The sequence below is a fragment of the Halichoerus grypus genome, chromosome 10 (genome assembly GCF_964656455.1).
Source record: "Halichoerus grypus chromosome 10, mHalGry1.hap1.1, whole genome shotgun sequence".
Lineage (NCBI taxonomy): Eukaryota > Metazoa > Chordata > Mammalia > Carnivora > Phocidae > Halichoerus > Halichoerus grypus.
The window spans coordinates 137,928,944-137,941,394 of record NC_135721.1 but is presented as its reverse complement, the minus strand read 5'-3'; the positions used below and the strand labels follow the sequence as shown (position 1 = coordinate 137,941,394).

Sequence of the window (12,451 nt, the reverse complement as noted above, 5' to 3'; positions counted from 1 at the left end):
TGCTTGCCCCGCAGCTCCGGGGTGGGCAGATGCCAGGCAAGAGATACAGGAAAGCTATTCTGTGTGTGTTCATTCCTTAGAAAGTGGTACTTTTAGAAGATTATTTACAAATTAGTTCTTTTAAAAAAAAAAAAGAGCTCAGATGTGTCAAGGGGTTGAGGGTGATTCCAAAGGGGACATGGTGTGTGAGGGGCCCACTCCTGTTAAGCCCTGAGAAGTCCACGTGACTGAGTACGCAGCTGGCAGAAGAGGCCCACATTGAAGTGTCTCCTTGGTCATGAAGTCCCTGAAGGACGGAGACACCGGAGAACGCACGGTGAACGCTCTCGAGGTGCTTTGTCGTTCTGGAGCCGCGGCTGAACGCCAGGCCCATGCTGGCGCTGCCTAGACCTGGCCCCTCTGTGGCCCTGGCCCTGTCGCCAGTCCCGGCCAGTGTTCCCACCGCAGCCACATGCCGTACTCACTGCACCTAAACCGTAGCTGGGCCCAGCAGGGCTGCTCGGGCCAGGGCGCACCACCCACACGCACGTCCGGGTCCCGACTGGAGTGTGTTCTTAGCGCTTGAGCCGGGCTCGGTTGGTCCCTACGTGTCAGAAGCCGGCCCGCAGTGCTGTGGGCTGGTGTCCGTAACTGGGGGGTAGATAGCTGCCGGCACGCTACACCGAGTCACCTTAGTGCCGAGTACAGTTTAAAAGCAAAGGACTTGAGGGGGTCCTCTCGCGAACCCTTGGGGTGAAGAGACGCCCCCTAGCGGGTGGCAGAAAAAACCTTGCTGGAGGTTCTTGGCGAGCAGCTGTGTGCAGCGTGCTGGCCCGCTCCCTGGATGACCGTCCTGAGTCCCCGAGGGTGAAGAGGAAGAAGCTGGCCTCCCAGGCCCTGTGAAGAGCCTCCAGTCAGTCCCCAGCGTAGAAGCTCGTGTGGAGGATGTAGCGTAAGCAGAAGCGTAGGGCTCCCTGGTAACACAGACACTGGGTGTTCACAGAGCCGCGGCTGAGATCCGCAGCTCCCTGAAGCCGGGCTAAAGCTCCTCCCGCCGCCCCAGCTGCGAGGTCCGCAGGGGGTGAGCTTCCCGGAGACGTCACTGTCGGGAGCAAGCGGAGGCCTGTGTGGAGGCCCCGCTGGGGCAGGGCTGCAAGGAGCTGGGCTTGATGCGGAGGCAGGAGCAGGCTCCCTGCAGTGGACAGGTGAGGAGACCCTCCAGCAGAGCCGCGGCGGGGGGAGCCCAGCCGGCAGAGGGGCGGGGGTCGCAAGGGACACTTCCAGGGTGACACAGGGACAAGGAGGGCGGTGGGGTGGGTGGCACGCGCCAGATCCGCTAAGCGTGATGGCCGCTGACCCCCCGGACACGCTCGGTGACCGGCCACCTGCACTCCGAAAGCTCCAAAACCACCCGAAGGGCTCCCCGGACGACCCACAGACTTCCATCCACAGTAGATACAGGACAGGAGGGAGGGCTTTAGGAACGTAGTGATGAGTGAAATTCTGCTCATAAGCTTTTAAAGATTTTTTGTAATTTAAGGGACTTCTGGGTTTAACTGTACTTAGCATATGTTTTTTTATTCTCCTGATACCACTACTGCCATCCTTACCTGTGTGTGTTTCACACACTTTCCTAGTAAACAGCCTCGAGCCCCGGCCAGGTTCTCTGCCTGACCTGCGTCACGTACCCATAGCGTGACTTGGCGCTCTTTAGATCCAACTGTCCGTGTGTCCTGGTTTCGTGGTGTGTGTCGCGTGTGAAAGGCTGGGCGTGGGGGTGTGTCTCCCGTCGTGGAGGTCCCTGTCCTCGCAGAGTCAGTCTCTGCGTGGCACCCCGTGAAAGCGTGGCGTCCCTCAGCAGAACAGCCGGCGGACTCGAGCAGGCGCCAGCCAGCGAGCACTGCCCAAGCCTGACGGGGGCGCCCTTGACTCCCACCACAGCCCACTCTCCCGGGGAGTCCCCTGCGCTGCCCACGGTTGTCGCTTGCCTGAGGTCGCACACCCCGTAGTCGCTTGTGCCCGGGTCTACACCTCCCCCGTCTGTCACGCTCGGTCTCTGCGCAGCACACGAAGCGCAGGCCTCGGCGGACACGGGACCCCGGCTCCGGCAAGCCACCGGTCTGGGTGAGGGGCCTGCCGTGTGAGCAGGAGGCGGGGAGGGGTTGCAGAAGGGCGTGACCGGCTCCCCCTGAAGCTCGGTTCGTGGAGAAAAGCTACAGGTGCCCTCACCTCCTGGACTCGCGGGCCCCGTAGATGTCGTCTATGTGGGATTCTCCCCAAACTCCTGCTGTCCACACTTGAGAAGCAGGACGCAGAAGGCTCCTAACCTGGGGACTCCGCATGCGCCTGCCCCTCGGCCAGTGCTGAGTGTTTCCCCAGCGTCGGGCTCCTGACAGTGAACACGGAGCGTGTGTCCACGCGTGGCCGCTCCTCGGCCCACACACCAGGTGTCCACGCAGCGTGTCAGGACACACCCAGAGCACGCTCAGCTTCTCTGAGGACGTTTCCGTCCGTGTGAATTTGTAGGATTTGTCCATTAGAAATACCAGGTTGTCTTGTTCTGTCCCACGTGTCATTCTTAATAACCTAACGGCACAGTTTCAGAAGACACCTGGAAAGCCCGGGTTTCTGATCCAGCTGACGTTGGACGTTCATCTTACGGCCCCCTGTGACCCTGGCAGGCCGGGACCGAGGGACTGGGTAGGGCGCAGGCTCCAGCCTGGAGCACCTGTGGAGTGGTGGTGGGCTTCCAGGATGCGCACGGGGAGGAGGGTGGGGAGGGAGGGCAGGGAGTCCGCCTGCCGGGTGCTTAGTGCGGAGGGCGGTTTCCATGAACCCTGTAAACCCATGGTGCCGTCTTCTGCATTCACTCTAACTGCTTTCTAACTAGCTGGAAACTTCTGTGAGGTGCAGTCCTGCCAGGTAAGCGCTCCTCAGTTTTCCTGTGTGCGTGTGTGTGTGAGAGTCATGGCTGTGCCCACGTTCTCAAAGTCAAGTATGGTATTGAATTCAATGTACCGCTTTCTCCTTCGAAATCAATAAAAATATTTCATGGAAACTGGTCACTGTTTGTTTGAATTTGAACCATTTGGTAGCTCTTGGTACCTGTTACAGGTCCACTGGGATGGAGGACGAAAGTCTCCACCTTTATTTTTTTATAAGCCAACACGACCCCCCTTTGGGCGTGCAGCCCGGACGAAGACAGACAACGCTCTCCTTTTACCTGAAACGCGCGCTGGGCCCAGTGGCTTTGTACGGGTCTTAGGGATTCAAAATTGGGAAGAGGGAGAGGTGCGTGTGTGTGCGTGTGCGTTATGCGTGTGTGCGGTGGGGGTGCAGGGTGGGGGAGGTATACAGTGTCCCCCCTGTGTTTGCCAAGTCTCTTTCTAGGCAAGTCATACCTCAGAACTATGGCCTGTTAACTCCCACACAGTTTCTGTTTAGCAGGAGTGAAAATTTTGTTTTGATGGATTCAGACTATAAGAGTTTTCATTTTAAAAAAATAAATAGAGTGCCAGATAGATTTGGGGGTAAGAGCATTTTGGTAGTTTCGGGGTTCGGGAGTCCGCTTTCAGGTAGTTTAAAACAAAGTTTTGTCCCATGCTGTGTCAGGCTTGAGGTGCTTGAGGGCGGCCCAGGGCCATGCTCCCAGCCCCTTCACCTTCCCTGGCCTCCCTGCCGCTCACACGCAGGAACACAAATCCTGGCTCGGGTCTGGTGTCAGGAAGTCCGTTGGCACACGGCGGGGCAGATGTCCCCAGTCCCTGGGTTTGCCCACTTTTTCTGTGCGGGTCTGATTCCAGCCGTGGAGACTGAGGCTAGAGACCTTCCACTGAGAACATTCGGGGATGCCTGCATACTGCCTACAACCACAGAGGCTTGTGCGACCCACGCAGTCCCCTGAAGACACATCTGCTCCGGCATTTCGGAGCGGGTGGGTGCCGACACCCTTGTTCCGAGTGATCACTCCTCTGGAAATGGAGGATGGCCCCCCTAGCTGCAGCTCCTGTTGCAATCTCCCACCCACCTAGTTGCTTGTTTTCATCGGCTTTATGAATTAACAAACTTAACATCCCTCAAAAGGGCGGTGGGTAAGTAAGCATCTCTGCTTCTAACGATGGACAAAGGGAGGAATTTTGCAAAAGCAGAGAAGCAGCCCTGTGCCCTGGGCTGGAGCCCTTGGTCTCCACGCTGCAGCCGGTGTGGCCACGGCCGCTGCTTCACCCGCTCGGACACCCTGTCCTCTCCAGGGGAGCACTTGGCAGTGGGCAGGCCTGCAGAGGGCCCTGGCTGGGAGTGGGACGTTCTGGAGGAGAGCCGGCCCTCTACTGCCTCCCCAGGTGTGGGCACCCATTTGCTCTTGCCCAAGGTCACCCTGCCTGCCACCTGCCCTGTGGCAGCAGAGGGCAGGGTCGAGTCGGGCGCACCCTCATCTCAGTAAAGATGGATCCTAAGGCCCGAGACAGATCAGTGAATTTTATTGTTCCACAAATGTCAGTTATTGCCAAGGTGCTAGTTACACTTCAGATATTTGTGCAACCATAACATGAACACACAATTCAGATGATAACATCTGACTACTTCGAAACAGACGTATGCATTTTTGTGACCACCCAGTTTAAATTTAAAATCTTGGCGAAATTCAAAACTAACGCTGCTATGAGTCTGGAACTTCGTTAGATCACTTACAGATCTGTGCAGATGAGGTAGTTGAGAGTTGAACGCTACTTAATTAGATGCCAATGTCCAGAGAGCTCGCTGCTGTCAAAACAAATGTAAATACTGAGTAATTTAACCATCTTGCCTGTGATGACTAGGACAGCAGAGGTTGGAACCTACAGAGCGTTGCCGAGGTTAGGGTGTAGTGATTGTTTTCTCCAGTCAGCCCGTGAAACTGTCGGGGAGTTTTAGTTGGAAGGGCACACTTCACCAGACCCCAGACCAGGTCTTCCTGGGTTTAACACCGTGACTTGCCCGTCACGCACAGCTTGCTGACCTGAGACTCGACCCCCAGCCACAAGCCTTGACGTTGGTGCGCCAGGAGTTGGGCTTTTCCTTAAGAGGGGCACAGCCCTCTGCGCTGAGTGCAGTCGTGGGACTTCCCCTCCACAAGGCTCCCCAGCCCTTGCTCACGCCCGCCCGCCCACCCACCCACGCGGCTGAGCACACCCCTTCACTTTGGCTCGCGTGTCAGGTTCCTCAGGGAGAGCCAGGCAGCAGACACTCGGTCCAGAATGGCCAGCAGAGAGCCGTTTCAGCAATTGATCATACCCAAAACTGGATCTGAGTAAGCAAGCGTTCAGTAAATGGCTGTTAGAGTAAGAGAGATGTCATTCGAAGTTAAAATACCCTTAACTCATGTTAATTAGGGAATGAACTTGATAGATTACCCTTCATGTCTGCTGAGCAGAAACATTCCGATAGGACACTCAGGGTGGGCTGCCTGACCTTCCAGTCTCTATTCCCTCCTTTGCCAGGCTCTTCCTTTCCTGGATACACAGCTTTTGGGGGGGGGGGGGCGGCCAGGGAGAGAATGTTCTGGAAGCCGGGTCTCTAATGAAGGTGGTGTTCAGGTCCTGGTGTGTTAGGAGTGGATGTCTTCCATGGGCATCCCGCTCTCACACACGAGCCGGTGAAGCAGGCCCTTCCCGATGGGGGGGAGGGAGGGTAGCACTAGGTTGTGTGCGCAGAGGCTCCGTCTCCCCACCGCACTCTGGCATACCTGATTTTCCTCCTCGGGGGCTGGATGGGCCATCTTCCACCCTCGTGTGCTCCGCCTGTCAACCCAGCTCTATTGGAATTTGGGAAGATTAACAGACATTTTGGAATTATATAATGGTGTCCAAAAACAACTATTTGAAGTGACTTGTGATCATCTTTAAAACCAAAAAGAATGAGAAAACTACTGATTTTCAGTAAGTGAAAGCTATATACAGGCAGCATAAATGCCTATATACTACAGCAACAATGTATCAGGTGAATTCATACAATTTGATTTTAAGTATCTTACGCTATTGACAAATTTTTGCGTATCATTTTTCCCTAAAATTACTGTTTTGTGACTTGGGTTTTTTTGTTCCTCTTTTGGTGTTCTGGATTTATTATGAGCGTGGGGCAGAGAATCATTATTGAAATACTAACATTCCTGATGTACAATTTAGAATGGAATAATCTTTTTTTATTTAAGAAATGATTATGTTTAAGAGCGGTCCTGTGCCCAGAAACCCCAGGGTCTTCCGCGTGGCCAGTTTTCTGAACACCCTGCGCTTGTGTCTCAGCGCCGTCCTGTGCTTACAGAGACCGTGAGCTTTACTTAGCTCTTGTTAACTGAGTGTCTTTCAAACCGAGAAGAACATTTATTTTAGCCATTTCAGTCAGCACAGTCCTTCCCATTCACTGCGACTTGGACACCAGCAGCTAGTGAACTTACCTAATGGCATGTGCGGAGGTGAGCATCGTAACCAAGTTGTCAGACTGGCCCCCTGATCGAACCTTCAGCTTCATTTCTGTAGAGCAAATCCTCAGTTAAGACAGGACAGGCTATTGCCTTTCTGATGTGTTAGCAAGAGGCAAATAAAAGAACACAGCTAAGATCTTGTTGAAAAACCCTCCCAGTGCACCTTGCCTCACTCCCTGTAGGTTAGCAGATGTTGGTACTTGCATAATGGGCTTCCCCACCTCCTCTCTCATGCAGCTGCTTTAGCAGTATATCTGGTGTTTAGATCTACAACGTAAGTTGTGACAGTCGGGTGAATTTACGTGTGAGCTGGGCCCTGGGCTCTGTGGTCGTGGCTCCGCAGTCTTTTGCAGTAAACTCTTCAAACACTTGATTTTACTTTGCCAGTGAGTTTCTTCCACTACCACCCTTAATAGGGTTTGCATCTGAGGAACAAAGGCTGAAGTTAGGTTCTAAAATTTGCACAAATATTTTGTTTTTCAGGTCTTGAGTCACCACGTCCCAACATAATCCTTGGGTTAGTAATCTGTCAGAGAATAAAACGTCCTTCAAATGCTGGAGAATTAGAGAAGGTAGAGGAGAAGCGGATCCGCCCTCAGACCCAAGAAGAAACAGAGGTTCCAGTCTATCCCAAAGTGCCCGCGGCCCCGCAGTCTGAGAGGAAGCCCCCCAAGTCCCAGGTGGGCTCCGGGGACATGGCAGTCAGCACCACACCCCCAGGGACTCCTCCACCGCCGCCCCCGCTGCCGGAGCCCCCAGCTGCGCCAGCCTCGTCCTCTGTGTTGAAGATCCTGTCCTCGCTCAAACCAGGAGCCACGAGCAGCGTCCCCTCAGCCCCCGCAGTGGCTGTTCCGGCGGCCGCTGCCTCTGCCAATTCCTCCGCCCCGAAAACAGCCTCGCCCCTGGAGCACATCCTGCAGACCCTGTTTGGGAAGAAGAAGTCATTTGACCCCCCTGCCAGAGAGCCCGTGGAGTCCGCCCCAGCCTCCCACCCAGACTCCAAAGCCAAGGCCGACGGCGGGCTGCCCGCGGCGCCTTTACTAGATCCAATTGTCCAGCAGTTCGGTCAGTTCTCAAAAGACAGAGCTCTGGAGGACGAGGAAGACGACAGACCGTATGACCCCGAAGAGGAGTACGGCCCTGAGAGAGCCTTTGACACTCAGCTCGAGCGTGGGAGGCGCCCTGATGTAGAGAAGGCCCCCGAGACCGCCGAGCGGGAGGAGGTGGCCTATGACCCAGAAGATGAGACCATTTTAGAAGAAGCCAAAGTGGCCATCGACGACCTGCCCAACAGGATGTGTGCGGACGGGAAGGGCGGCGCCACGGAGAGGCCTGGTGAGCCCGTGGCCCCCGGAGCGGCCCCCTCCCTGGTGGAGCAGCAGAAGATGATAGAAGAGCTCAACAAGCAGATTGAGGAGCAGAAGAGGCAGGTGGAGGAGCAGGAAGCCGCGCTACGGCAGCAGAGGGCCGCCGTGGGGGCCTCCATGGCGCACTTCTCCGTGGCTGAGGCACTCATGTCGCCACCCCCAAAGTCCTCCCTGCCCCAGGCCGAGCTGTTTCCGCAAGAGCAGCAGGCCACCAGCCGCCCCGCTGCGCTCCCTGGTGCCCCTCCAGCCGCCGGCCCCGGCTGCGACCCGCGGCAGAGTCGGGACCCCCGGCAGGCCCGGCGGCTGGCCGCGGATCACTGCGAGAGCGAAGCTGGCTCGAGGGCCCCCACAGCCCGGGAAGAGGGTGCAGAGACTGCCCTGCCAGCCAAGCCGGACGGCCCCAAGCACGAGCGCTCCTTGAGCCCCGTACCGCCCCCGGCAGATGGCGGCCCGCCCCCGGCGGGCTCGAGCAGCATGCCCAGACCTGCCCGCAAGGTGCTGTTGCCCACGCCCCCCAGCACCGCGTTTCAGCCTGGCTTCCCTTTGCAGAACGACGGGCAGAGTTTCCCCTCTCCTGGAGGGAGGGACCCTTTCTCAGGCCCAGCGTGTACCTCTCAGGAAAAATCGGTTGGCTCGACCCAGTACGAGGATCCGAGAAATGTTCAGTTTGCTGAAAAAGGTGACCACCCGGCAGTTGAAGCCGAAGGAGACAGAGAGCCACAGTGCAGACCCGGTGAGGGGGCTGCCACGTTCCCCACAGCTGGACAGAGAGGAGGGGCCCCTCCGCCCCCATCTCAGGGCCAGCGTGACCCAGCACCACGTGCTTTTGGGACGTCGGGGCTTCATGGCCCCAGTTTCCCAGGACCAAGGGGGCCAGTCCCTCCGTTTTCAGAAGAGAATATCGTTTCTAATAGCGATGGGCCAAGGGGGCCTCCGCCGGCCAGATTCGGGGCCCAGAAGGGGCCCATCCCTTCCTTGTTCTCAGGGCCACATGGGCCCCCTCCCTACGGGGATGGCAGGGGTCCCTCCCCCTCCCACCTCGGGGGGCCCAGAGGAGCAGCACCACCCCAATTTGAAGAGCGGAAGGACCCCCACGGGGAGAAAAGGGAATTCCAGGACAGCCCATACGATGAGATGGCCGGCCCTGCCCCTCAGTTTGAGGGGCCAGAACAAGCCCAGTTCATGGGGAGTAGGAGCACGGCGCCTTTCCAGTTTGGAGGCCAGAGAAGGCCTCTGCTGTCACAGTTTAAAGGGCCCCGAGGGGGTCCCCCTCCCTCCCAGTTTGGCGGTCAGAGAGGGCCCCCCCCTGGCCACTTTGTGGGCCCAAGGGGGCCGCATCCTGGTCAGTTTGAAGGACCCAGAGGCCAAGCACCAAATTTCATGCCAGGACCCAGGGGGATTCAGCCTCAGCAGTTCGAGGAGCAGAGGGTAAGCTCACCGCCGAGATTTGCCAACCCCCGGGCGCCAGCACCCCTTCCGTTTGGCGGACCCAGAGGGTCTGTGCCCTTTCCCGAGAAGAGCGAGCCCACACCCCCCCGCTTCCACTTCCAGGGCCCGCCGGCGCCGGGGCTGAAGCCGGGCCCCAGGCCACTGCTAGAGCTGCCCAGCCACCCGCCGCCGCACCGGCCGGAGCGCTGGGAAGAGGCGCCCACACAGGGCCCTGAGGCCGATTTCCGTGAGGGCAAGGGCCACGAGTACAGAAGCCAGGCCTTTGAAGGGCGGCCGAGGGAGCGGTTTGAAGCCGGGCCCAAAGAAAAGCCTCTGGATGAGCCCGAAGCCGCGCTGCCAGAGAACCGGCCGGGCAGGGCCCTGGAGGAGCGCCGGCGGGAGCGAGGGCGGCGTTGGAGCCGGGAGCGGGACTGGGAAAGGGGCCACGAGCGGGGCCGTCACCGCGACAAGGACCCCGGGCGCGAGTGGGACCGGAGTCGGGAGCGCGGTGCAGACAGGGACCGGGGGCGGGAGCCGGAGCGGGCGGCCGAGTGGGGCCGGAGCCGGGAGCGCAGCCGAAACCGGGAGCGGGAGCGCAGGCGGGAGCGGGAGCGGTCTCGCAGCAGGGAGCGCGGCCGTGACCGGACCCGTGACCACGGCCGGGAGCGCAAGGACCGCAGCAAAAGCAAGGAGGGCGCCCGCGACCCCAAAGCTGAGGCCCCTCGGGCTGCCGCCCCCGCCGCGCAGACCTAGCGGCCGCCCGCCGACCACACGAGACCCCGCGGCTGCTCTGGCCCCAGCCGCCCGCCCGCAGCCGGCCTCCCCGAGAGCTGGCCCCAGCCGTGGTGAGCACGTGGTTTTGCAAAGAGCTGCGAACTTAGATGCAGAATAGAATATTCTGGACTTCAAAAATTACTGTAATTTTGTGTATAGTGGTTTCTTACAAAATTTCACATCTTTACAATTCTGATGCTTTTTAAAAAAAATAAGAACTCAGTATTTCCATTTAAAATTACTGAAATGGGAAAGTGTCTACAGAAGCATATTGCTTTTTCAGATTATAAAGTTATCTTTTCCAGTAACTTGACCAGAGTAAATTTTAAGGGAATTTCCGTGGACCTTAGAGCCCTACCTTTACTGACGTCTCTGTATCTCTGTTTCTGAAAAGCTGCGGCGACGGGCGCGGCCGCGCACAGGCGGGCGGTGGGGGGGAGAAGGCCTTCCGCTCCTCCCGGGGATGGGGAGAAAGAGCTTTTACAAACGCGTTTTTCTTTTGTCACAAGGAAATGTGAATTACAAATTTCAACCAGGAAACAAAACATTTCTTAGTTTTGCTCAGTTTTTGTATATCACCTTATATGTTTTTTTTTCTCAAAAACAGGATTAAAAGCTACATCTGTCCGAGTAGAAACTGTTGCATTTTTTAAATAGCAATTTATTGAGAAAGGTGTGACCTTTACCAGCTTAAAGAAAGTGAGAAAAGAAGCCAATTAAGTGTACTTTAAAACGGGGGTGGGGGGTGGGGGGTGACTTTGATTTGAATAATCAGGAGCATTTTTGTTTGTGAAACTCGACCATCCCCACAGTCCTTCCTGTGGCCCAGGGAAAGTGCACTCGCCCCAGACCGTCGCCCTGGCCGGTGATGCGTTTTAAAGTCTGTCATTGAAAATGGAACAGTGTTTGTGTGAAGTCTGAGACAGAAAACAGTGACAGTAGCTCTAGCTTGAGAACAACAAACCGGGACGCTGTTGACCCAAACAGCGTCCCGCTCCTGGTCGCGTATTTTCAAGTACTTCCAAAGAGGGAAATAGAGAAAACCTTGCTAATTTATTTGACTGTACAAATACACTTTCATAATTTTTTTATATTTTCATAAACTTACTTTTGCAAGTGTAAAATTAGAGAATTTCATTCATTCTTTGGAGTCTCTTCCATTGTACATCACTACAGATTTTTCACTTTCTAGCACAAACGTTCAAATGATACCAACGAACACAGAGAACTTGGTGACTCGGTGTGACTGGTTCCAGACCAAGCGTCAGGAGGTTAAATTACATTGAAGTGGCGTCAAGTTCCAACATCTAATATGATGTGAAGGGTTTTTTACATGTAAAACAAATTTTTCTAATTTAAATACACAAATGTAAAAATCAAGTGTGTTTCTTTAGGTTTACTTGATAGAAATTTCTGTAAATTGTATTTTATATTGCAAAGTATGATATCACTGTACATTAAAACATGCAACTCCATAGGTTTTGTTACTTGAAGTAGAATAAACGTCTACAGAAGGTTTTCTGTCCCTCGTGTGCTGTCGCTTTTCCCTGTTGGGACTTTGGGGCTGGACGGGGGCCCCCCACTCGGCCTCGAGCTGGGTGACGCGCCCTACCGCTCTGTCTCCTCCGCGTGTGGCTAGACGCGCCCGGTGCCTGGTGCTGCTCAGGGAGCGCGTGGTGGGGCGGACAGCGTGGCCGTGGCCGTGGCCGTGGCCGGCAGGCTGACGCGGTGCCTTCAGGCCGAGGAGAACCGACACGTGGCCACGGCTAGAGCATAGGCACAGCATGGGTCTTGCCCGTGAACTGCAGCTAGTCACCGCTACCCATAACTGCCCTCAACCTGGTGCCCCCTTGCCCAAACTTCCCCTCCTCAGCGTGTGCACCCCTAACTTGGCTGCGCGAGGAAGCGAAGACATGCCTTCCGGCACGACAGGCCCCCGTCCCAGCGGAGCACGCAGCCAACAAAAGCCTGTGGAGCCTGCTCGTTTGCGGGGCGCCCTGAGGGGCCAGCCCTGACCGTGGGGGGGCCCGCTCTACGGGGAGCTGCTGGCTGCCCAGGCCCTGCGGGTCGGAAGACCCCAGCTGTGCAGGACAGACGCTAAGGAGTGCTGAGCATGGCGCCCGGCTCCCAGACTCGTGAGCCCTCAGGCCTGCCGACTGCCATCACAGGGGTTTCCCCAAAATGTCGGGGAACTGGGCCCTACGTTAAAATCCTCAGTCCATCATCTACTCCTCAGATGCTTGGCTTTGTTTGTGTTCACCCCAAAGCCTGTCTTTCAGAGGCTCCACGAAACCTTCCTGCGGCACCAGGCAGCGCTGTCCTCACCCTGCCACCTGTCACGCCATCACCCCTCCAACCTGTGACCCCATTTAGCCAATGTTGCCCACAATCCAGGGCGCCCCGAGCTGTGTGTGGCTCTCCAGAAACCCGACTAGTGAGGAGTCCG

At 56.6% G+C, this 12,451-nt stretch overlaps 1 protein-coding gene across 6 annotated transcripts in view; it reads left to right on the top strand.

The window, feature by feature from the left end:
* The window catches only part of DIDO1 (death inducer-obliterator 1), a 51,925-nt gene extending 40,402 nt beyond the window's left edge, over positions 1–11,523 (top strand). For all 6 annotated transcript variants that reach the window (XM_078057366.1, XM_036105399.2, XM_036105397.2 and 3 more), the window contains one exon: positions 6,920–11,523. In XM_078057366.1, coding sequence (XP_077913492.1) covers positions 6,920–9,984 — 3,065 coding nt within the window. In that variant the 3' untranslated portion in view covers positions 9,985–11,523. The remainder of the gene's footprint in view (positions 1–6,919) is intronic.
* Positions 11,524–12,451: the final 928 nt, after the last annotated feature.